Here is a 25,648-nt window from a genome sequence, read left to right as displayed (position 1 = left end):
AAACTGGCCAATATATGGAAGGTTTCCTTCTGAGAAATTTCCAGGGATGCATTTTCTTATTGCAAAGTAATTAATATTTTGGCTGATGCATTGCATAAAGATGAAAATAACACTATATCATGATGCAGGGGCGATTCTAGGATCAGACCTTTAGGGCCCCTAATGAGAATGTGACACGGATCCAGTGCCTGGCAGAAGTGTTAACCACCCCCCCCGCCCCCTTGCTAAATCATTTATTTCAATGGATAACAATGAATTTATGTATTCAGTATTATAACAGAGGATAAAAAAACTACAAAAGTACCTTTATGGACTACCAGAATCAAATGAAATGACAATGAGGTGTAAACAATAAATAAATAAAACATTTAACTTTCCTTGACTGGGTTCCAGGTGCATAGCGTCGGCGACAGCAACACAGGATATTAAACCTGTTTCTTTGAACCTGTAATTGTTTGCCCTCTGTCACTAACAGACAAGTTCGTAAACTCGAACTTGAAAAAAATATACATATATATATTTACTAGCAGGCTTCTAACACTTCTGCACTTCATTATCTTCAAACATCTATCTTGAAGTATTCTTTATGATATTACTCCTCATCTGTTGTTTCTGAATTTGAAAATGCACACAGCGTGGTGCAGACCAAGGTGCGCTTCAATACAAGTCAAATTAGACATGTTGCAGAATTCTTCTTTTTTTTATGACCCAAATGTCCGTTTTCCTTCAACAGGGTGATGTGAAAGGGTTGTCAACTTTCTCTAGCCGATCACTTGTGTTACTTTGCAAGAGACATACGTCAACTATAAAAGATATTACAATTCTCTTTTCAATATAAAATATTGTATTCTGTAAACCTTTTGAAAAGGTGATTGTGAGGTTGTGTTGTTTTGTATACCTTGGATTTAGATTTTTCTTGTATAATTGCATAAATACAGTAGCATATTGCTGCCACCAAGACAGAAATATATTTGCTACTTTTGGTTATAACATGAAAAGTGCCCACTTTCAAGGAAATCTTTTTCATGGCATAACAAGACATTTTTAATTTTACATTCTGTCATTAGATGGCAAATTATTTCATTTTTTGCAATAATTTGTTATAACATTTGAACGGGCATACATTATAAAAAAATGTAAAATAATTAAATAAAGCAAACTTAAGGTACATTCTTGTTACAATTTTCCTGTAAAAGTGTAATAATTTAATCTTTTTTATAATATATAATAATAATCTTATTATAATCTAGTAATAAGAATCCCATCAGATTTAAAATATCTGACTATAATACAAAAATGCTCTCATTTAAACTATTTTTTTCATGATAATATTTCAGACTGAGCAATCCTCTGTTGGTCACAGTGGCAGCAATATGCTGCTGTACTTAACTACCAGATGGACTGACTGTGTAAGGAAATGGGAAACAGCCGCAGATATTGATATCTCAGCTCGAGGTCTCCTCACTTACCCGCTTGTTCCAGAGCTTTCCAAACTGCTTTCTCAAAAGGTGAAGAAGGAACGGTCACGCTTAGCCTCCAACATGGCCCTGATGGAGGAAACAGCCGAAACATTTGGAGAAGACAATGTATAAAAGAAAAGATTCACAATGCCAGGACTTAATGCACATGTGCAGTTACCAATATGGCTTGAACTTTTATTGCACAAAGATTACAGTTCTTTATATTTCCTTACAAACATTTGAAAGCTTTGTAAACAGTGAAGCAGCGTCTCCCCAGTGTGTTCAGTATCTCCTGCTAACACCGCTTTGAGTGCCCGCTGTCCCATTTCCTCAACAAGTCTCAGCAATTAAGTGTGTGTGCACAAGAGCCAACCAGTGACTGACTATATGAAGCAGAAAGAAGCTCAGAGATGTGACTGGATGGTAGTGGAAGGGCGGGTACACGCTGTGAGTCGAGCTGTTCGACATTCAATAACCTGCATCAGGCTGCTGGCTACATAAAGGGCCTACTATTGAAAGCTGGTGACATTTTGACTGCGATGATTATATTGTGTTTGTGGCTGCTCCGTAAAAAATACCAAAGCAACCCTTTTTGTCTGCCCACCGGTCTTGTTCAGTTATATTTTTACCACAAGTGACAAACACTCAAACATTTACATTTTAAAAAATAGTTTGGCTTTGGATGCAAAGGAGGAAAATACAATCCCAATACAAAGTGGTTCAATGACTTTAAGGATAAAATCTCAGATGTAGGCAAAATCTCTTCTGACATTTTCTGTGCCATCGATGAGAAAGGCAACATCTCTCTCAGCTCCAGCAACAAAAGCTGAGGGAAAACAAAAACAATGTTACCAGGGAAACCTTTATGTAAGTCACATTTGTTTCATTAATTGAAACGGAGATATGAAAAAAACTCACCAGTTTCCTCAGGGAATGTTTCTGTCACATCTGTATCGCCAACCACTGTTATCAACTTCGGCATTATTTGTCCAGCCAGAGCTGGCACATTTGAGAAGCTTGTTTCATGGTAAGCCAAATCTTCAACAAAGGCAACTGATTTCATTAGGCCTTCATCTGCTTCTCCAGAACTGACTGTGAAGGTCAAAACACCAGCAAGAGCCAATTTATCAGCTGCATTTTTAGCCTGATCCTGGACTGGACCACCTGTGATCAGAACCAACACCTGCTGGACTCCCTGCTTCCTACGTGACCCAGTTGATGGCTGGAACATTTTGCTAAGGGCATAATTCATGGCAGCTCCTGTATTCAAAACTGAGCCTCCAGTCAGCCTGAGTTGAGAGATTTGATTGACAACATCTTGCCTGCTGCTATAGCTGTTCAGATGAAATTCAATCTTTTGGCTCTCAGCAAACTGCAGGAGACCAATCCTGACTCTGTCAGGACGTACATCCAGCTGGTTGACCACGTTGATGATGAAATCTCTCACATAGGGAAAGTTACTGCTGCCAACGTAGTTTGATCCATCCACAAGGAAGACAATGTCTCGAACCACATTTTGAGTCTGCACTGTAGTTATCTCCACCACTAGGGAAAAGCACAAAAAAACAAAAAACAAATTGTCCTCTTTGTAATACTATGTACATATAATGTCAGGCTCTGGATGATGTAACACTGTTAGTGACAAAATAATAGCTCAAATGATGCCAATTGAAACAGTTATCTGTATATGCTATGAAGTTGAGTCTTTGCTTTGGGCACTTGTTATCATCACTGTAAGCTAATAGTCGGGTAAGAGGCTACACATTTATCAAAGCCCACCCCCCTAAAAGATTTTTTTTTTGTTGTCTCTCAGCAATGAAAAAAAAAAGAAATTAACTCTGAGATGCTGAAGACTAAAGGCAGTGAATTTGGAACTTAATGTGTTTCCTGGCTATGTATGTTGCTGGTCATCACTTATTTAAACAAAGTGCACTTTTACACCTATAGTTCAGTAGACTCGGTGTGATTTGGGGGTGAAGTTGCAAGATTGTTGCATTTTTTCATTTGGTCAGTTTGTGTTCCCATTGCACTTTTTCAAACATTGTAAACAAATGTCACACGGTCGAAACGTTCGCTGGTCTATTCAATAGAATATGTGAAACTCCCCTGTACTTCAGAAATAATTGAGCAACACCAGATTTATTGTCTTGGGTGTCTGGTTTTTACTTTACAACTTCTAAGATTTTAGAAGAAGGTGACAAATATGAGCAGCTGACAGACAGTGGGAGAAGGAGAGGGCAGCCCCTGATGAGAGAGAGATTATGATGTTTTGTTCCACAGATGAGGAGCGATGTTTGGTTATGATAACGTTATGCATTTGAAAATTATCATCTCTTAAATCATATATAAGCCTGCAAGGTTGAAATTGCAGGCTAGTTAAATGTTTTGGTTCACTTCTTTTATTTTGGTTGGATTGCATTCACCTTAAGTGAACCAACTTTAGCGACTTCGGAAGCATACCGGAACCCCGTTTTCAAGCGGACCAGCGTTCTAATGAGCTTTCACACCACCACAAACAAACCCAACTATCCAACGAAGTGCTCCAGGTTTTGGTTAAATGGACCAAACTGCTCAGGTGTGAAAGCACCACTAATATTAAAGCTGCGAGCAGCGTTGGACGGGCCCTCGCTCCTCTTTGCGCATCGGGGTTACTGGCGGACACCGATCCACGCGATCCTGCATTTGCACAACCGTCGGTTTGAGATGGTGCAAAAGTTGTACCAAGGGTAGGGGGCAGGGCAAACTGTCATCAATGAAAAAGGCAAACTCTCTGCTGAGTTCAGTGAGTTCATTCTAAGTTTCATGTAAATCGGATGTTTCTCATGTAAGGCTGATTTCCTGTTGCCAGCGGGGGGTGCTATAACCAAAAGTCAATTTTGGCCTTTAGGTGTCCTCAGGCCTGGACCCTTGTCAATCGTGAGAAATTTCGGGCAGATATGACAATGTACACTCTACAGCAGGGGTCACCAACCTTTTCTAAACTGAGAGCTACTTCATGGGTATTGAGTCATACGAAGGGCTACCAGTTTGATACACTCTTCTGAAATAACAAATGTGCTCAGTTTTCCTTTAGTTATAAATGATTATTAATGATTAATGCTACTCATCTATGTGAAGACACTGATCATGTTAATGATTTCTCACAATAATTATCAACAATGACTTAACAAGGTGGGAAACGGATATCAATATTCAATTTTCATTTTTAGAACAGGACTGAGGGCTACTCATGTGGTCCTTGGGGGCTACCTGGTGGCCGCGGGCACCATGTTGTTGTGACCCCGCTTCTGCTCTTTACAGCCACTTTCTCGTTCATGCGGTAAAACTCGAAAATGGCCGCCATGCCATGACACACAGTTTGATGAAAAGTTGAGCTTTTAATAACTTTTCATCTTGAAGGTCTTAAGATGGCACAGACCAAATTTGAAGTTGATCGGATGAAATCTCTAGGAGGAGTTCGTTAAAGTACAACATGTTGAAATGGCCAAAATCACACTAATTTCGAACTTTCAAATAAAAATGGCGGACTTCCTGTTGGATTTAGGGTATGGCTCCAATGACGTTTTTTGTACGTCTTGACATGCTACATATGTGTACCAAGTTTTGTGAGTCTACATTAAACGTACTGTAGGGGCTCAATTTCTTTAATTTTGTAAGGGGCGCTAGCAAGCCATTTTTTTGTGCCTATTCCCGAAACCCTTAAAATACTTACATTTTCACCAGAATTGATTGGTTGATTGAGTTTTGAGTATGTTAAAGTGATGGTTCGGAGTAATTCACCCTCGGGTCCTTTGCACCATGACCTCGAGCCAAACACCCCCAGAAGCTTTTTCACCTGGGTCTAACATTGGGAGAGTTAGCTAGAGTAGCGTTATCAGCTGAATAGCTTAGCTTAGGGGCTAATGGACCATCACTTTAAGCCCCTCAATAAGGCGATTCATTTGCCGGAAGAAAGAAGAATTCCTTCAGTTTCAATAGAGGCTTCGCGCCGTCCGGTTCCTCGGGCCCTAATTAAGTATTTAAATAATTGTTTACTCAATTAAAAACGTTGTTATATTGATAATACATACAACTAGGTAAGCTCATAGCTAAATTAGCATTACTTAGCTCCAAAAGAGTCACGTAATAAAGTTCTCCAGACGCAGACCTGTTTTTAAACATTAAAAAATCTACCTAAACTGGAGACTGCACTTTCAAGAAATATGACAGCATCAGTTGTTTCAGCAAATGCCCCTTAAACTGTATGTGTTAATGTTCAAATGGCCACTGTAATTAGACTCAGCTGATGATACAGCTAAGATGGCACTAGTTGCCATAGCCAGCAAACACTAACTTACAAATTGGCTGCCTATAGCCATCAGCATCAGCCATCTGATTACTAAAACATATTTCTACTGTTTACCTCATGTTCATTGTTTTGAAGGCCAAAATAATTGCCACCATCATAACTTTCAACAGTTTCACAGTCCTGTCCCTGAGTATTGTAATCTCTGTGACTGCGATGTTTTCAAAATCACAGGTCTGGTGCTAAAACTGGACTTTTTTTTTGTCTCATGTTTCATGGGACACCATTCATTCATCCAAAAGACATTTCCCTATTTGGTGGTTCGATGATAGTGGAGGAAAGCGGGTCGGTCCACAATTTCCCACTTGTTCAGTGGCATTTTTCATAAAACAAAGGAGGATTTCAATTGCTTAATTTTATCACGCAGCACAGTTGTTCTGAAGCATCTGCATTTGTTGTTTTTCCACTTATTTATTCAAGGTTTTCCTTTAAGTTGTCACTTATCTGTATATTTCACTTTCATCAATTCCATTGATTGAATGATGACAAAAATTATTTTTAAAATGTAGTAGATGTTCGTGAAAGACAAAGTAGTACCTGGCTCAGTGGGTCCTTCAGTCACAACCACTCCAGCTAGAGTGGAGAGCGCATCGACAATTGGCTTTGGGTTGCGAAGCAGTGAGCGGAAGTCTTTCAGAACGAAATAGAAGCGCCAGCAAAGGCAATCTGCCGCAGCTCATTCGCCGTCGCAGTCTTGGAACCTGCAGCTAGAGTCAATAACGCCCAGTCGCTGCAGGGCTTTAGCAGGTGCTTCCACACTGTCACTTGACTTTTTACTGGTCATCAACAGTAAAAGCTGGGGTACCCCCTGTTGAATACGACTGCCTTTCTCAGGCCGCAGCATATTCGTCCGCACAAAGTCCAAGGCTGCTCCAATGTTGACTGTCTGTCCCGGTCTTGGTTTGATAGAGCCCAAAGCAGCAGTTAATTCCTCCCTGGACCCATAGGAGTTGAGATCCATCTGAAGTTGAGGAATATTGCTGAACTGGGCCACACCCACTTGAACTCCATCTGGACCAATTGGAATGATGTTGACGAACCGCTTGATGAATTCTCGCACAGAGTTGATAAGCGTTGCACCCATTGTACTGTCGATGAGGAAAATGATGTCTCGTGGTCCAACTGCCAAGACTGAAAAGAAAAGAAAATACATTAATATGAGAATAAAAGCTGTTTTTAAAAGAGAATTTATGAAAATAAATCTATAAGTACTAAGGACTTCCAAAGCCCACCAAGGATATATTTTAAGAGTTAGATTCATCATTTATATTGGATTAGTTGGCATATGTGTGAACTAATATTGACATAGGAGGAAAAATATGGACGCCTTCTAAATGTTAAATTTTACATGTGTTCTAATAAGGTATGAATTAGGATTTGCAATCAAAATCAAAGATAATTTTTTTGCTGCATATGGACATAGATATATTGTACCAAAAAAAGTTTAATTTAAGATTAGAACATGAATAGAAATGCTGAATAACATTAATGATTAATCAACAAAATGTGAAATTAAAATACATAGCTTGGAATTGACACTGGACTTCTGCATTCACTTTGCGACCCTCTATCAGCTATAACCGCACTATGCAAAGTTTGCCAGATCAGGTAGCGGATCTGTAGTTAGAATGAGAGATAAGAATAATGGTAATGGTAAGGGAAAATTCCGCTTCCAACCTGTAGGGGGACTGAAGAGGAAAATTGCTTTGGTGTTGCTTTAATGAAATGCCATTTCCATTGAAGATACCTGTTTTTTATGTCTTGGTCATTCATATAGTTCATAAAATAATTTAATTGAATTTGACAAAGCCTAATAGGGGGGCCATGTACTTCAAGTGTGTTTGTTCCCTGCATTGCAATGATTGTTGGAACTTTGTATTAATTGTTAGAACTTTCTCTTTCTCAAAGTTTGACAACAAAAAAGCTATCCAGACATAAACTGCATGCATTTTTCATTTGCAAAACAAAAAAATTATTCAATTCAATGCAGGACCTTATAACTACAAAACACTTTCAGCTCTATCAAGGAATATATTTGGGTATACAGTATGTCAGTGATATGATATAGTCACAACCCATTCTGCAATTCTATGCAGCTTTTAAGATCGTGACTTAGGTGTCTTTACAATGGATCAATTGAACTGTGTGGATCTATACATTTGCAGAAAGTTAGTCAAATTTCAAGTAGAGAACAATACTTTTCTAATGTTTAATGTGTTATTACCACATCTCTTAAACACCCTTACTATATCAATTTCAAGTTTAGCACAAGCATATCTTACCTTGTACACTATATTACATTCATTATGAGCTCTTTAGGGCTTTTCCTTTTTTAAGTCCCCATCCACAACCACAATGCCTCACTAACATTTACAGAGAAGTTACATACCTTCTGTGAACTCGGTCTGAACTATAATGGTGCGCTGGACCACCCCGTTAATTAATGGGAGCAGCCGGTCACCCGTGCTCACCACTGTTCTGAAATCAGGGGCTGACAGGACAAAACTTTTATCTGTAGCAACTGCTTCCAGATCTGCACTGGCCGTGTCACCAATCGCCACGCCGACTGTGATAACGCCGGCCCTCTTAAGGGCCCGGTCACCGGCACCAGTATCATCAGTGGACGGCCCAGCACTGATAACCACCATCATCTGGGGCACACCCTCGTTGGCCCTGCCCCCAGCTGTTTGGCTTAAAAGGCTTTTGGTTACTTCCTCCAAGGCGAACCCCAGGTTAGATTCATCACCCCCTGAGTAGGAAAGGCCCTTCACCGCTTCCAGGACTGATGATTTGCTGTCATAGCTATTTAGATAGAACTTTATCTGTGGGTTGCCGTTGTACAGGGCCAAGGCCACCCGAACAGTGTCCCTGCCCACATCAAGGGGCTCAATGATTCTCAAAACCAAATCGCGCACAAAGGGGAAGTTTGCTGCTCCAACGTTCTCTGATCCATCAATTAAGAGTACTAGGTCAGCTGAATCTTGTGCTTTAAGGGAAGAGAGAGAAAACAAAACAAAATGGAACTTGTGAAAGCGTTAACATGGTGAGGCAGAGACAAAGAATCCAATCAAAGAACTCGTGCTAGCATATCATTGTGTGTGTCAAGTAACATTGAAAGTGAACAAATCAATCAAACATTGCATAACCCATCATACTGCATGTAGGCTGAACCAAGGAGATTTCCTAAAGTGATGCAATTTGTACAGTAGTTGTTGTCAGTATGAATACTAACCACTGATGAGCTAATTCTCCTCATCTAGGATGGTCAATCATAACAGCTTAATTAGGTCAAAAACATATTTAAATTCCAGAAAAACTAATGTTTTCCCACATCAGGGGCAGATTAGAACTCCTTCGACATGTAAAGCTAATCATGACGACATTTAGATTTTTACAAAAAGAAATAATTGATGGTCAGAAATGTTGAATGTGACTTCGTGACCGTGAAAAGCTAGATTTTTTTTGTTAAAACAAATTGTTGAGCCTTAAGAAAAAAGTATATATATATATATATATATATATATGTCTTAAATTATGCCTGAGGTTATGGCTGTATGCCAACACAGAAATTAAATCACTACCTAATTTATGAGCACAGAATGGTCACATCACTTAAATAGCTTTCTCTCAATCCATTCTCATTGTTTTTGTTCTGGCTTTGCACGGGCATATTTCTGTGCCAGTGTTACACCCTAATCTGAGAGGGATGTCAATCACATGCAGATCTAATTGTGATTTTTTTTAAAGCATTAGGGGAATATTAAGTGTGGTGAGACAAAACAAGTGATGTTAATTTTGCAGGTGGATAGAGAAAGGTTATTGTGGTTAAAGTGTAACTATCGCCAAAATGCAACCTAGGGTCTTTTTGTGAATGTACCTGTGTCAAACTTTAGTTTAAAAGCATAATTAGGACGGAAACGCCACTTTTAAGATTTACCATATTTTAGTTTTTCGGTCAAATGGCCTTTTGAATGGGAGTCCTAGGGGCACTTCTATGATAGCATCAAAATCACTATTTTTAAAACACTAAGAAGGCTCGACACAACATGAAACTTTGCTCCAAGTATCACCAGGGGCTCTACACATGAACTCCAGCGTTGAGAACATTGTTTGTGTACACAGAGTTTACTAAAAAGAAAGGTTTTGAACAACTCACTATAGCTGTTGTTTTTCCGGTCGCCGTCCATCTCGCAAGTCAAAAATAGTCGAGGGAGGAGAGTAAAGATGGAAAGCTCCTAAAGCTTAGTTCCGTATAAATGCACGGATAATTTATTGTTTTGTCGTTAGTGAAAAAAAATATTGACCTTATAGTTGAAAAAGGAGCCTCATATAAGAATGACATTTCCTCCTATGGTGTCCGTTCATTCGCATTCGGAGATCGACTATTTTTGACTGAGAAAATGGCGGATAGCGTAAACAACAACTGCTAATGTGAGTTGCTCAAAATTTGTTTTAGTAAACTCTGTGTACACAAACAATGTTCTCAATGCTAGAGTTCATGTGTAGAGCCCCTGGTGATACTTGGAGCAAAGTTTCATGTTGTGTCGAGCCTTCTTAGTGGTTTAAAAATAGTGATTTTGATGCTATCATAGAAGTGCCCGTAGCTTTCCCATTCAAAAGGCTATTTGACCGAAAAATGAAAATAAGGTAAATCTTAAAAGTGGCGTTTCCGTCCTAATTATGCTTTTAAATGAAAGTTTGACTCGGGTACATTCACAAAAAGACCCTAGGTTGCATTTTGGCGTGAGTTACGCTTTAAAAAAAACAAAACACCTTGATTATGTTAATAATAAAATCCAGTCACGGCCACATATGCAGCAGCTTCGCACATGTAGATACGTTAGTAATGGTAGTGACACTGGTCCCATTTCATTACCTGCAGACTACTGACTGGTCAGAGAGAATCGTCACTAATCACTGCGTCATCGTCACCAGAGGGGGGCGTCCTGAACAAACCCGCCATTTTTTTATAATTTAGCCAGCGGTGTTTTTTTTTGCTGCCTCCAGCTTCTTTTGAAACAAAAATTGTCTTGCCGAGAGTCGAAAACAACACACCTACGACGTTCTGTGTGTGTGTGTCGCGTTAGGTCACGGCAGTTTCCTGCGGTGTCGCTATGACGACCAGCCATGCTCGCCTCAGGCATGAGGCGGTACTAGATTTGCAATGGAAAATGGAGGACGGGGCGCCGCGGCCGAGTCGAGTCGAGTAGTGCTGGTACTAGCAGTGGGTAAGCACCATATGTAAGCTCACAGCTAAACTAGCATTATTTAGCTCCAAAGGAGACATGTAATAAAGTTCTCCAGACGTAGACCTGTTTTTAAAAACATTAAAAAAATCTACCTAAACGGGAGACTGCACTTCCAAGAAATACAACAGCATCAGTTGTTTCAGCAAATGCCCCTTAAACTGTATGGGCCCTATCTTGCACTCAGCGCAATTGCCTTTGTACACCGACGCATGTATCATTCCTATTTTGCACCCGACGCACAGCGGACTTTTCCCTCCACAGACGCACGTCGGTAAATTAGGGAATGTATTTGCGCTCCTGGGGGCGGTTCAGCGAAAAGAGGAGGCGTGTTCCGGCGCAAACGTTACCTGGTACTATTTTGCAGTTTCAGAAAACAATTCCGCCACTGACCAGGAAAAACCTGGTCTAAAGTCATTGGCGCTAGTGGCGCGTTATTCAGATGCTATTTTAGGGCGCATGCTTGGCCATAATGTAGCCGCGTGCGACAACGCGCATACACTTCTCTCATCTAAATGGATGCAGCAGTTCCCATTTTGGCAAACCATACATAATTACAAAGGAAAATATTACTGAAAATGCGCTTCAGGTGTTTGGATAGATCAGGAGGCACTTTACAGTACAATCCTCAAAAAGTCGCAGCATTCTTTGTGGCTTGTTGTGTTTTACACAACATTTCCATGAATCATGGATGTGTTGATGACATAAATGAGGAAATATTAGAGGACTTAAGGAGACGTGATGTTGAACTACGGCGGGATCTGGTCCGGGAGTAATGCGCGATGTGCTCCTGATGGAGCGGGTGGACGGAGATGGAGTGGGGGGAGGAGGAAGGGGCACAACAGGAGCAGGTGGTGCGTTTGGAGGCCCACGCTCCATGGCTGCAGCAATCCTCTCCAGACTTGAGGAGATGCGCCCGAGTGGCCGCAGCAACACCCGGCCAACACGGGCATTTGTTACTTTGCCGCATCTCGCATCGGCAGCTCCTGCTGGCCGCCCACAAAGCTACTTGCGTTTTGCGTTTCATACTTGCGTTTCAGATCGTTAAAATAGGGCCCTATGTGTTAATGTTCAAGTGGCCATTGTAATTAGACTCAGCTGATGACACAGCTAAGATGGCACTAGTTGCCATAGCCAGCAAACACTAACTTACAAATTGGCTGCCTATAGCCATCAGCCATCTGATTACTAAAACATATTTCTACTGTTTACCTCATGTTCATTGTTTTGAAGGCCAAAATAATTGCCACCATCATAACTTTCAACAGTTTCACAGTTCTGTCCCCGAGTATTGTAATCTCTGTGACTGCGAGGCTTTCAAAGTCACAGGTCTGGTGCTATAACTGGACTTTTTTTAAAATTGTATTTCATGTCTCATGTTTCATGGGACACCATTCATTCATCCAAAAGACATTTCCCTTTTTGGTGGTTCGATGATAGTGGAGGAAAGCGGGTCGGTCAACAATTTCCCACTTGTTCAGTGGCATTTTTCATAAAACAAAGGAGGATTTCAATTGCTTAATTTTATCACGCAGCACAGTTGTTCTGAAGCATCTGCATTTGTTGTTTTTCCACTTATTTATTCAAGGTTTTCCTTTAAGTTGTCACTTATCTGTATATTTCACTTTCATCAATTTCATTGATTGAATGATGACAAAAATTATTTTTAAAATGTATAATAAATAAATAAATCTATAAGTACTAAGGACTTCCAAAGCCCACCAAGGATATATTTTAATAGTTAGATTCATCATTTATATTGGATTAGTTGGCATTTGTGTGAACTAATATTGACATTGAGGATAAATATGGACGCCTTCTAAATGTTAAATTTTACATTTGCTCGCATAAGGTATGAATTAGGATTTGCAATCAAAATCTAAAATAATTTTTTTGCTGCATATGGACCAAAGAAAGTTTAATTTAAGATTAGAACATGAATAGAAATGCTGAATAACATTAATGATTAATCAACAAAATGTGAAATTAAAATACATAGCCTGGAATTGACACTGGAATTCTGCATTCGCTTTGCGACCCTCTATCAGCTATAACCGCACTATGCAAGTTTGCCAGATCAGGTAGCGGATCTGTAGTTAGAATGAGAGATAAGAATAATGGTAATGGTAAGGGACAATTCCGCTTCCAACCTGTAGGGGGACCGAAGAGGAAAATGCTTTGGTGTTGCTTTAATGAAATGCCATTTCCATTGATGATACCTGTTTCTTATGTTTTGGTCATTCATATAGTTCACAAAATCACATTTGTTTCATTAATTGAAACGGAGATATAAAAAAAAAAAAAACTCACCAGTTTCCTCAGGGAATGTTGTTTCTGTCACATCTGTATCGCCAACCACTGTTATCAACTTTGGCATTATTTGTCCAGCCAGAGCTGGCAAATTTGAGAAGCTTGTTTCATGGTAAGCCAAATCTTCAACAAAGGCAACTGATTTCATTAGGGCTTCATCTGCTTCTCCAGAACTGACTGTGAAGGTCAAAACACCAGCAAGAGCCAATTTATCAGCTGCATTTTTAGCCTGATCCTGGACTGGACCACCTGTGATCAGAACCAACACCTGCTGGACTCCCTGCTTCCTACGTGACCCAGTTGATGGCTGGAACATTTTGCTAAGGGCATAATTCATGGCAGCTCCTGTATTCAAAACTGAGCCTCCAGTCAGCCTGAGTTGAGAGATTTGATTGACAACATCTTGCCTGCTGCTATAGCTGTTCAGATGAAATTCAATCTTTTGGCTCTCAGCAAACTGCAGGAGACCAATCCTGACTCTGTCAGGACGTACATCCAGCTGGTTGACCACGTTGATGATGAAATCTCTCACATAGGGAAAGTTACTGCTGCCAACGTAGTTTGATCCATCCACAAGGAAGACAATGTCTCGAACCACATTTTGAGTCTGCACTGTAGTTATCTCCACCACTAGGGAAAAGCACAAAAAAACAAAACAAATTGTCCTCTTTGTAATACTATGTACATATAATGTCAGGCTCTGGACCATGTAACACTGTTAGTGACAAAATAATAGCTCAAATGATGCCAATTGAAACAGTTATCTGTATATGCTATGAAGTTGAGTCTTTGCTTTGGGCACTTGTTATCATCATTGTAAGCTAATAGTCGGGTAAGAGGCTACACATTTATCAAAGCCCACCCCCCTAAAAGATTTTTTTTTGTTGTCTCTCAGCAATGGAAAAAACAGAAATTAACTCTGAGATGCTGAAGACTAAAGGCAGTGAATTTGGAACTTAATGTGTTTCCTGGCTATGTATGTTGCTGGTCATCACTTATTTAAACAAAGTGCACTTTTACACCTATAGTTCAGTAGACTCGGTGTGATTTGGGGGTGAAGTTGCAAGATTGTTGCATTTTTTCATTTGGTCAGTTTGTGTTCCCATTGCACTTTTTCAAACATTGTAAACAAATGTCACACGGTCGAAACGTTCGCTGGTCTATTCAATAGAATATGTGAAACTCCCCTGTACTTCAGAAATAATTGAGCAACACCAGATTTATTGTCTTGGGTGTCTGGTTTTTACTTTACAACTTCTAAGATTTTAGAAGAAGGTGACAAATATGAGCAGCTGACAGACAGTGGGAGAAGGAGAGGGCAGCCCCTGATGAGAGAGAGATTATGATGTTTTGTTCCACAGATGAGGAGCGATGTTTGGTTATGATACGTTATGCATTTGAAAATTATCATCTCTTAAATCATATATAAGCCTGCAAGGTTGAAATTGCAGGCTAGTTAAATGTTTTTGGTTCACTTCTTTTATTTTGGTTGGATTGCATTCACCTTAAGTGAACCAACTTTAGCGCACTTGGAAGCATACCGAGAACCCCGTTTTCAAGCGGACCAGCGTTCTAATGAGCTTTCACACCACCACAAACAAACCCAACTATCCAACGAAGTGCTCCAGGTTTTGGTTAAATGGACCAAACTGCTCAGGTGTGAAAGCACCACTAATATTAAAGCTGCGAGCAGCGTTGGACGGGCCCTCGCTCCTCTTTGCGCATCGGGGTTACTGGCGGACACCGATCCACGCGATCCTGCATTTGCACAACCGTCGGTTTGAGATGGTGCAAAAGTTGTACCAAGGGTAGGGGGCAGGGCAAACTGTCATCAATGAAAAAGGCAAACTCTCTGCTGAGTTCAGTGAGTTCATTCTAAGTTTCATGTAAATCGGATGTTTCTCATGTAAGGCTGATTTCCTGTTGCCACGCGGGGGGCCTATAACCAAAAGTCAATTTTGGCCTTTAGGTGTCCTCAGGCCTGGACCCTTGTCAAATCGTAGAAATTTTCGGCAGATATGACAATGTACACTCTACAGCAGGGGTCACCAACCTTTTCTAAACTGAGAGCTACTTCATGGGTATTGAGTCATACGAAGTTTGATACACTCTTCTGAAATAACAAATGTGCTCAGTTTTCCTTTAGTTATAAATGATTATTAATGATTAATGCTACTCATCTATGTGAAGACACTGATCATGTTAATGATTTCTCACAATAATTATCAACAATGACTTAACAAGGTGGGAAACGGATATCAATATTCAATTTTCATTTTTAGAACAGGACTGAGGGCTACTCATGTGGTCCTTGGGGGCTACCTGGTGGCCGCGGGCACCATGTTGGTGACCCCTGCTCTACAGCTTTACAGCCACTTTCTCGTTCATCGGTAAAAACTGAAAATGGCCGCCATGCCATGCACACACAGTTTGATGAAAAGTTGAGCTTTTAATAACTTTTCATCTTGAAGGTCTTAAGATGGCACAGACCAAATTTGAAGTTGATCGGATGAAATCTCTAGGAGGAGTTCGTTAAAGTACAACATGTTGAAATGGCCAAAATCACACTAATTTCGAACTTTCAAATAAAAATGGCGGACTTCCTGTTGGATTTAGGGTATGGCTCCAATGACGTTTTTTGTACGTCTTGACATGCTACATATGTGTACCAAGTTTTGTGAGTCTACATTAAACGTACTGTAGGGGCTCAATTTCTTTAATTTTGTAAGGGGCGCTAGCAAGCCATTTTTTTGTGCCTATTCCCGAAACCCTTAAAATACGTACATTTTCAGAATTGATTGGTTGATTGAGTTTTTGAGTATGTTAAAGTGATGGTTCGGAGTAATTCACCCTAGGGTCCTTTGCACCATGACCTCGAGCCAAACACCCCCCAGAAGCTTTTTTCACCTGGGTCTAACATTGGGAGAGTTAGCTAGAGTAGCGTTATCAGCTGAATAGCTTAGCGCAGGGGCTAATGGACCATCACTTTAAGCCCCTCAATAAGGCGATTCATTTGCCGGAAGAAAGAAGAATTCCTTCAGTTTCAATAGAGCCTTCGCCGCTGTCGGTGCTCGGGCCCTAATTAAGTATTTAAATAATTGTTTACTCAATTAAAAACGTTGTTATATTGATAATACATACAACTAGGTAAGCTCATAGCTAAATTAGCATTACTTAGCTCCAAAAGAGTCACGTAATAAAGTTCTCCAGACGCAGACCTGTTTTTAAACATTACAAAATCTACCTAAACTGGAGACTGCACTTTCAAGAAATATGACAGCATCAGTTGTTTCAGCAAATGCCCCTTAAACTGTATGTGTTAATGTTCAAGTGGCCACTGTAATTAGACTCAGCTGATGATACAGCTAAGATGGCACTAGTTGCCATAGCCAGCAAACACTAACTTACAAATTGGCTGCCTATAGCCATCAGCATCAGCCATCCGATTACTAAAACATATTTCTACTGTTTACCTCATGTTCATTGTTTTGAAGGCCAAAATAATTGCCACCATCATAACTTTCAACAGTTTCACAGTCCTGTCCCTGAGTATTGTAATCTCTGTGACTGCGATGTTTTCAAAATCACAGGTCTGGTGCTAAAACTGGACTTTTTTTTGTCTCATGTTTCATGGGACACCATTCATTCATCCAAAAGACATTTCCCTTTTTGGTGGTTCGATGATAGTGGAGGAAAGCGGGTCGGTCCACAATTTCCCACTTGTTCAGTGGCATTTTTCATAAAACAAAGTTATATAATTTTATCACGCAGCACAGTTGTTCCAAAGCATCTGCATTTGTTGTTTTTCCACTTATTTATTCAAGGTTTTCCTTTAAGTTGTCACTTATCTGTATATTTCACTTAAATCAATTTCATTGATTGAATGATGACAAAAAATATTTTTAAAATGTAGTAGATGTTCGTGAAAGACAAAGTAGTACCTGGCTTAGTGGGTCCTTCAGTCACAACCACTCCAGCTAGAGTGGAGAGTGCATCGACAATTGCCTTTGGGTTGCGAAGCAGTGAGCGGAAGTCTTTCAAATAGAACGCAACAGTGTCAGCAAAGGCAATCTGCCGCAGCTCATTCTCCGTCGCAGTCTTGGAACCTGCAGCTAGAGTCAATACGCCCAGTCGCTGCAGGGCTTTAGCAGGTGCTTCCACACTGTCACTTGACTTTTTACTGGTCATCAACAGTAAAAGCTGGGGTACCCCCTGTTGAATACGACTCCCTTTCTCAGGCCGCAGCATATTCGTCCGCACAAAGTCCAAGGCTGCTCCAATGTTGACTGTCTGTCCCGGTCTTGGTTTGATAGAGCCCAAAGCAGCAGTTAATTCCTCCCTGGACCCATAGGAGTTGAGATCCATCTGAAGTTGAGGGACATTGCTGAACTTGGCCACACCCACTTGAACTCCATCTGGACCAATTGGAATGATGTCGACGAACCGCTTGATGAATTCTTGCACAGAGTTGATAAGCGTTGCTCCCATTGTACTGTCGATGAGGAAAATGATGTCTCGTGGTCCAACTGCCAAGACTGAAAAGAAAAGAAAATGCATTAATATGAGAATAAAAGTGGTTTTTAAGTACTAAGGGCTACCAAAGCCCACCAAGGATATATTTTAATAGTTAGATTCATCATTTATATTTAGATTGGATTATTTGGCATATGTGTGAACTAATATTGAAGGAGAGAAAAAAAGAGGAAAAATATAGGCGCCTTCTAAATGTTAAATTTTACATGTGTTCTCATGAGGTATGAATTAGGATTTGCAATCAAAATCAAAGATTATTGTTTTGCTGCATATGGACAAGATATATTGTACCAAAGAAAGTTTCATTTAAGATTAGAACATGAATAGAAATGCTGAATAACATGAATGATTAATCAACAAAATGTGAAATTAAAATACATAGCCTGGAATTGACACTGGACTTCGGCCCGTAAAGCAACACCAAAGATTCTTTTGTACCTTAAAATAATGTTACCAAAATCATTTCAGTAGTTCATCAACTCGTAACCGGGTAAACGGCACTTCTGCATTCGCTTTTTTAAGTCCCCATCCACAACCACAATGCCTCACTAACATTTACAGAGAAGTTACATACCTTCTGTGAACTCGGTCTGAACTATAATGGTGCGCTGGACCACCCCGTTAATTAATGGGAGCAGCCGGTCACCCGTGCTCACCACTGTTCTGAAATCAGGGGCTGACAGGACAAAACTTTTATCTGTAGCAACTGCTTCCAGATCTGCACTGGCCGTGTCACCAATTGTAACACCTAATGTGATAACGCCGGCCCTCTTAAGGGCCCGGTCACCGGCACCAGTATCATCAGTGGACGGCCCAGCACTGATAACCACCATCATCTGGGGCACACCCTCGTCGGCCCTGCCCCCAGCTGTTTGGCTTAAAAGGCTTTTGGCTACTTCCTCCAAGGCGAACCCCAGGTTAGATTCATCACCCCCTGAGTAGGAAAGGCCCTTCACCGCTTCCAGGACTGATGATTTGCTGTCATAGCTATTTAGATAGAACTTTATCTGTGGGTTGCCGTTGTACAGGGCCAAGGCCACCCGAACAGTGTCCCTGCCCACATCAAGGGGCTCAATGATTCTCAAAACCAAATCGCGCACAAAGGGGAAGTTTGCTGCTCCAACGTTCTCTGATCCATCAATTAAGAGTACTAGGTCAGCTGAATCTTGTGCTTTAAGGGAAGAGAGAGAAAACAAAACAAAATGGAACTTGTGAAAGCGTTAACATGGTGAGGCAGAGACAAAGAATCCAATCAAAGAACTCGTGCTAGCATATCACTGTGTGTCAAGTAACATTGAAAGTGAACAAATCAATCAACCATTGCAAAACACATCATACTGCATGTAGGCTGAACCAAGGAGATTTCCTAAAGTGATGCAATTTGTACAGTAGTTGTTGTCAGTATGAATACTAACCACTGATGAGCTAATTCTCCTCATCTAGGATGGTCAATCATAACAGCTTAATTAGGTCAAAAACATATTTAAATTCCAGAAAACTAATGTTTTCCCACATCAGGGGCGGATTAGAACTCCATCAACATGTAAAGCTAATCATGACATCATTTAGATTTTTACAAAAAGAAAAAATTGATAGTCAGAAATGTTGAATGTGACTTAGTGACCGTGAACTGAAAAGCTAGATTTTTTTATAAAAAAAAATTGTTGAGCCTTAAAAAAAGTATTATGAAATGATAATAATTGTTTATAATTAATATAATGAATATATTTAACTACATGGTTCTATTCTTATTATTCACTATAAAGAAAGGGTATTCCATCATGAGGCCATACTATGGTGACAACCCGCAAGTCAAAAGAAAACAATGGATGAAAAAAAAAGTTGAGCTGTTTTATCATTCAACCTTTACAAAGTTCTTTGTTAAATTAATGTGATGTGTCCCTTGTAGAAACTCCATTGAGTTCAGCCATCCCATGCAGACTCTTGTTATGGACCTCAGATCAAGTGACCAGCCATGACCCTGTGGCATATCCTGGAGGCCTGCAATACTTGAGAATATATTACATGTGATTTCATGTAAAGTCTTTACAAATGTGTTTATTATTGATGTTAGCAATTCATTTTAATTTGAATCATATATGCTGGCAAAAGAAATTTCCTTTTATGGACACATTTTTATGGAATGTATTTTTTCATTCAAGTAACTTCTGGTAATTAATTGTAACATATAGTATTACATATAGTATCATTTCAGGGCATCTACATATAAAAATATTCTCAAAGTGCTTTTGCAGGTCAAGGATGCAGGTTCATCACTGTTTCAAATAGAGAATATTGACAATATTTTACACAGATAGACATTGTAGATAGACTGCTAAAGACACAAAAGAAAAGAATACAAAAACAGGACACATACGTAAGCAGTGGTGCATGGTTAGCTATGGTTAAAAGCTCATTGATTGAATTTGAGATGTGATGTTTTAAAGAGTGAGGCATCCTTGAGTCCATTCTCTTTTCCAAAGGTTTTCTGAACAAATGTCAGTATGAGGTGTCAATATATGGATTCACAATGTTATTCTGTTGCTGTCTGTAATGTGTCCTCTCACCTCAGCTGTGTCTACTTAAAACAACTATCATCTTGAAATGGTGTCTTAAATTATGCCTGAGGTTATGGCTGTATGCCAACACAGAAATTAAATTACTACCTAATTTATGAGCAATGAATGGTCACATCACTTAAATAGCTTTCTCTCAATCCATTCTCATTGTTTTTGTTCTGGCTTTGCATGGGCATATTTCTGTGCCACTGTTACACCCTAATCTGAGACGCTGTAGGGTGTAAATCACATGCAGATCTAATTGTGATTTTTTTAAAGCATTAGGGGAATATTAAGTGTGGTGAGACAAAACAAGTGAATGTCACAGCCACATATGCAGCAGCTTCGTCCTGCACATGTAGACACATTAGTAATGGTAGTGACACTGGTCCCATTTCATTACCTGTCCCTCCTCCAGACACGGGGGCCTCGTTTGCCACAGGACCACCCCCTGACCGGGTCACTGTGTCACAAAGCCCCACTACTAAATCTTGGATTATATCCCGCAAAGTCAGGAAAGAGTCTACACTGAACACATGAGTGTCATGGGGCTTGCTAGCCATGTCCCTTAGCTCCGAATCAACTGCATCCTGAACTCCAACTGCAAACACCTCCACGCCTGCCAGCCACAGCACCTGAGCTGGCTCGGCCACGTCATCCTGGGAGCGCCCATCTGTTAGCACAACCACCACTTGGGCCACACCATCAACAGCGCGGCTGCCCGAAGCAGTGGTCAAGTGTGTACGAGTCAGGAAATCCAGGCCCAGGCCAGTCTGGGTTCCCCCACCACGATAAGGCATAGCCTTGATGTGTGCCAGGACTCCCTGTGTTGTTGGGTAGCTGTTGAGCTGGAACTCAGTTTGTGGCTTAGTATTGTACTGCACAAGGGCAAATTTAAACCTCTCCCCTCCAACCTGGTGCAGTGATTGTATCAAGCTGTACAGAAATTGTCTGATATGCTTAAAGTTCTCCACTCCCATACTCCAGGATGAATCCACTAGAAAGTATATATCAGCTCCCAACCCCTGTGCACAATCTTCAAAAGAGTGTTTGGAGGACAAAAGTGAAGACCAGTGAAAAGATGCCTGGTGTGTTTGGTACCAGAATATTGTTTACACCCTTATACAAATGAAATGTTGTTGCTTTGTTTAGCAAAAGCATCTGACAGCACTTGGTATTCTTTTTTTTCCTCCAATGTTAAGATACACCGTTTGAATTCAGATTAAAACAAAATAATAACAATAATTGAAAAATAGCCAGTTAACTAACAATGCTCATTAAAAGTAAAAAAAATAATGTAATATTTTAATAATTTAATTTAAAAAAGTTTGGCTTTTCTTAGGATGTCATAAGCACTTTTAAAAACTCCTGCTTTTCTTTGCAATATATGAACAGGTGCAAACTACAGTATGCATTTTAGGGGAGCAAAAACAGGAAGAAGAAATAAATGTATTCCTCTGAACATTGCTGAAAATTGGAAAAAGTTGACAAATCATCTTCAAAATGAGCACAGCCTGCTGACTGCAGCTGGGATGAACTTAGTTCGACTTACCTTCCTGAGCCTCAAGGTTAGGGAGGAGTCCTGCGAACAGGACGCCTAGGAGGGCACATAGCGGTAATAACCGATGCCTCTTCATCTTCTATCACCAATACAGCAAAGGGACACCTGTAAAACCAGAAGCAAATATAATATGAATTTAAACCAGTAGTTCTATCCTAATACCACAATGCCTGACTTCAAATGAGTCTACTGTTGCAATAATGATAATGAAGAATGATTCTTCTTCATGTCTATAAAATATACATTTTAAATAAAAATGCTCCCGTACAAAAAGTGGCTTTATTTTCTGAGCCCACTAGATGGCGGTCTCTGTTTAACTTTTAACTTTTTTTTTTAACCTTTTTCTTTAAACCAAAAGTGCCATCTAGTGAGCTCAGAAAATAAAGAAATGGTTCACGAAGTATCAGGAAGCGTCATTAGGCTATGACTATCAAAATTATCTGATATTGTAATTATAATCAGATATAATGAAATTCCGTATTGCTTCTCTTGATGTAGACAGAACACAGGAAAAAAGATAAAACCAGTACCAGCAACAGCAGTAGTACAGTAGCAGCAAAACAGCAATAACAGCAGCGTAGTGAAAAGTGACGCTTGTGCAAGTACAACTTGGAAATAAATAAAAGGCAAGTACAGCATTGAAAAGAGATAAATAAAAGACACTAGTTAAATGAGATTTTTACATGCATACATTTACAGATGTTGAAGGTTATGATTATAAATAAATAGATGGTAAATCTATGTTTATAATTTTATATTTGTGGTAGCAGTCTCTGAGAGTTTGGGAATAGGGTATGGGGTATTTGAAATGTTGTTGCACTCCCTATTTTTGCAGCACTGCTTCCCTAAATACAACACACAACATCACATAGGCTTGTTTTAAGAATGTAACATCTAATCTTCGACACACCACACATCTCCTGTCAGCCTGTGTCGTGTAAAAATAATTGATTTCCTATTGGTACTGCTGCTGAAGCATCACCAGGTCCCAGTTGCTTAACGGTGGGATTAGCATTTTTCACATTAATAAGGCAGCGGCAAGCATGTACATCCTGGCCAAGATTTTAAATAGACATGGTATCTGCCATTAAAGGCTGCTATGTTTCAATAAAAAAAAATGACAGTTGAATCCCCAGCTCTTCTGGTCACAGATGTGTCTAACATTTTGGTTTGTGTGAGTGAGGGAGCTGCAGCATGTGTTGGAGTTTCAGTAGCAGACCTGAAGCACAGAGTTGTAATGATCAAAACCACCTGTTAAAATACCAGCCAATGTGCTTTAGTAATTAACTGCTTGGCAAAGACGGAATTTTCCAACTCACAAAACAAAGTGTTCTTAAGAGGGGTGTTGGACTGGAAAGTCCAGTTATACAGCAGGGGTGGGTCTATTTTCTATTCAGTCAGATTTTCCACAATTGTTATGTTAAGTAATGTCACAGGAAATGAAAGGAAGGTCATGCATGGCTCACTACTGAGAAGGTATACATGCATTTACATTAAGGGTACTTTCACATCTATATTTCGGTAGACTCGGTTCGTGGGTGAAGTTGCAACATTGTTGCATTTTTTAATTGGTCCGGTTTGGGTTTACACTTCAATTTGTCAGGCGTAGCAAACAATGTCACGAGGTCGAAGCTGTCGCTGGTCTATTGGACAGAATAACCGAGTTAAACTCGCCGACACAGCCTGGTCTCAGAAATAATGGAGCAAAACAAAATTTATCATGTCTTGAGTTTTCAGTTTTTGCTTTGGTGTTTCTAGAAGAAGGCAAACAATATGAGCAGCTGAAAGCGAGTGAAGGAAAGGGGATGAGAAAGAGATGATGATGTGCAAACGACCAGCAATGTATGGTCATATTCAATTTCAGACCACCATGAGGTGATAATAATGCCAAATTCCAACTCCTGTCTGTCAGTCCTAGTGCTACCTGTTCAGCAGGCACCCCCAACAACAAGCAGTCCTTTGAGGGGACCCGCCTGGCTATATTCCCTGGAACTCGTGGAGGCCCCCCTGCCATGCGAGTGTCAACCTTTCTTCAGTCCAGAGTCTGAGCTGACGAGCAGCATTCCAGAAACCCCGCTAATTTGCAGCCTTCCAGAACCCCAGCTTAAGTGCAGCGGTCCAGAATTCCAGGTGATATGCAGCTTTCCAAATCCTCAGCGGACCCGCCATTCAGAGTCTCAGCGGACACGCCTTCAAGAGCCTCAGCTGATGACCAATGCATGCAAGATCGACTTCTGACCCTGTTGCCTTGTTTCCTGTTCCCGTTACCTTGTTGGCGGACCCACCGACTCCTGTTCCAGTTGCCTTGTTGGCAGACCCTGGCCCAGCTGATCAGTCGCCTGTCTTCCGCCCAGCTGACCTGTTGCCTGTCTTCAGCCCAGCTGACCTATCGCCTGCTTCCAGCCCAGCTGTTACTTCACCTGCCCGGCCTCCAAAGGGATTCCGCCTTCGCCACCGCCGACCTCCAGAGGGGTTTCGCCTTCGCCACCGGCCGGCAGAGGGATTCCGCCTTCGTGCTCGGCTGCCAGAGGGTTTCCGTCCTCATCACCGGCCTCCAGAGAACCTTCGACGCCGGCCACCAGAGGGATTCTGCCTTCGTGCTCGGCTGCCTGAGGGGTATCGCCTTCATTGCCGACTATCTCCAGAGGGTGTTCGTCTTTGCCGACATGCTTGGTCTCCAGAGGGGATCCGCCTTCGCCGACCTGTTCAGCCACAGAGGGATTTCACCTTCACCGCCGGCTGCCTGACAATCCTTGTCGTCCTATTCGGCCACCAGCGGGGTTTCGCCTTCTACTTCCTGTTCGGCCGCCTGAGAATCCTCGTCGTCCTGTTCGGCCGGCAGAGGGGTTTTGCCACCGGCCGCCTGAGAATCCTTGACGTCCTGTTCGGCCGCAAGAGGGGTGCAGTTTGCAGTCCTGGACCCGGGGCTTAGCTGACCGCAGCACTTCGGTCCCCAAGCCCCGCTGTTCCCAGTTCCCTAACCCCATTTGACTTTTTGTTTTCCCTTTTGTCTCTTCAGGGGTTGATTTTTGGTTCATCCCTCCTCCGTACCCCCTCCGCCCTCCCTAGGTTTTGCTCATTTAGTTTGGGATGTCTGGGATCCGTCCCTTGAGGGAGGGGTACTGTCATGTTTTTGTCCTTGTGTCAAGTTTCGGTGTTTTAGTTGGTTTCATGTTTTCTGTTTGTTTTCACGGACTTCCTGTTTTATTTTGAAATCCACTGTTTGGTTACATCCCTGGTTTGTTTCCCGCCTTTTATGATTATCTGCCCCTGCCCTAATGTGATTCACCTGTGTGTAGTTGTCTTCCCATCCCCTGTGTATGTATATGTGGATGTATGTATGTATGCACACACACACACACACACACACACACACACACACACACACACACACACACACACACACACACACACACACACACACACACACACACACACACACACACACACACACACACACACACACACACACACACACACACACCCTTGTCCACTTACCCTTTGCCAGATTGTTGTTACTCCTTGTGTCTCACAAGCGTTTTCTAGTGTTTGTTTCCAGTGTTTCCTGGGCCCTATTTCCGAAAGCCGGTTTAGTGAAAACTCTTGAGTTTAACCCTGAGATGAGGGAAACTCTG

The 25,648-nt window shown here is 41.0% G+C and overlaps 2 protein-coding genes across 2 annotated transcripts; both read right to left on the bottom strand.

The window, feature by feature from the left end:
• Positions 1 to 1,629: 1,629 nt before the first annotated feature.
• LOC120569241 (collagen alpha-3(VI) chain-like) lies at positions 1,630 to 6,446 on the bottom strand. The gene is made up of 3 exons (XM_039817040.1): positions 6,343 to 6,446; positions 2,379 to 3,005; positions 1,630 to 2,286 (listed from the first exon to the last, which is right to left on the bottom strand). Exons 2-3 carry the CDS (start codon positions 2,710 to 2,712, stop codon positions 2,204 to 2,206), a joined length of 417 nt encoding a protein of 138 aa, XP_039672974.1. The 5' UTR covers positions 2,713 to 3,005; positions 6,343 to 6,446; the 3' UTR covers positions 1,630 to 2,203.
• A 35-nt stretch (positions 6,447 to 6,481) lies between these two features.
• LOC120570038 (collagen alpha-3(VI) chain-like) lies at positions 6,482 to 22,089 on the bottom strand. Its single transcript, XM_039818270.1, has 7 exons — positions 22,005 to 22,089; positions 20,856 to 21,560; positions 18,469 to 19,065; positions 17,303 to 17,896; positions 13,362 to 13,991; positions 8,195 to 8,791; positions 6,482 to 6,936 (listed from the first exon to the last, which is right to left on the bottom strand). The coding sequence occupies exons 1-7, from the start codon at positions 22,087 to 22,089 to the stop codon at positions 6,482 to 6,484; spliced, it is 3,663 nt and encodes a 1,220-aa protein (XP_039674204.1).
• Positions 22,090 to 25,648: the final 3,559 nt, after the last annotated feature.

The sequence above is a fragment of the Perca fluviatilis genome, chromosome 12 (genome assembly GCF_010015445.1).
Source record: "Perca fluviatilis chromosome 12, GENO_Pfluv_1.0, whole genome shotgun sequence".
Taxonomy (NCBI): Eukaryota; Metazoa; Chordata; class Actinopteri; order Perciformes; family Percidae; genus Perca; species Perca fluviatilis.
This window is presented reverse-complemented; position numbering and strand designations above follow the sequence as displayed.

Coding starts and splice junctions, on each gene's coding strand:
- LOC120569241 (XM_039817040.1), bottom strand. CDS start 2,712: ATGAATTATGCCCTTAGCAAAATGTTCCAGCCATCAACTGGGTCACGT. Junction 2,287..2,378: donor AACATTCCCTGAGGAAACTG/GTGAGTTTTTTT, acceptor GTTTTCCCTCAG/CTTTTGTTGCTGGAGCTGAG.
- LOC120570038 (XM_039818270.1), bottom strand. CDS start 22,089: ATGAAGAGGCATCGGTTATTACCGCTATGTGCCCTCCTAGGCGTCCTG. Junction 21,561..22,004: donor TAACCTTGAGGCTCAGGAAG/GTAAGTCGAACT, acceptor GGGTGTAAACAA/TATTCTGGTACCAAACACAC. Junction 13,992..17,302: donor TGAAGGACCCACTAAGCCAG/GTACTACTTTGT, acceptor GCTTTTCCCTAG/TGGTGGAGATAACTACAGTG.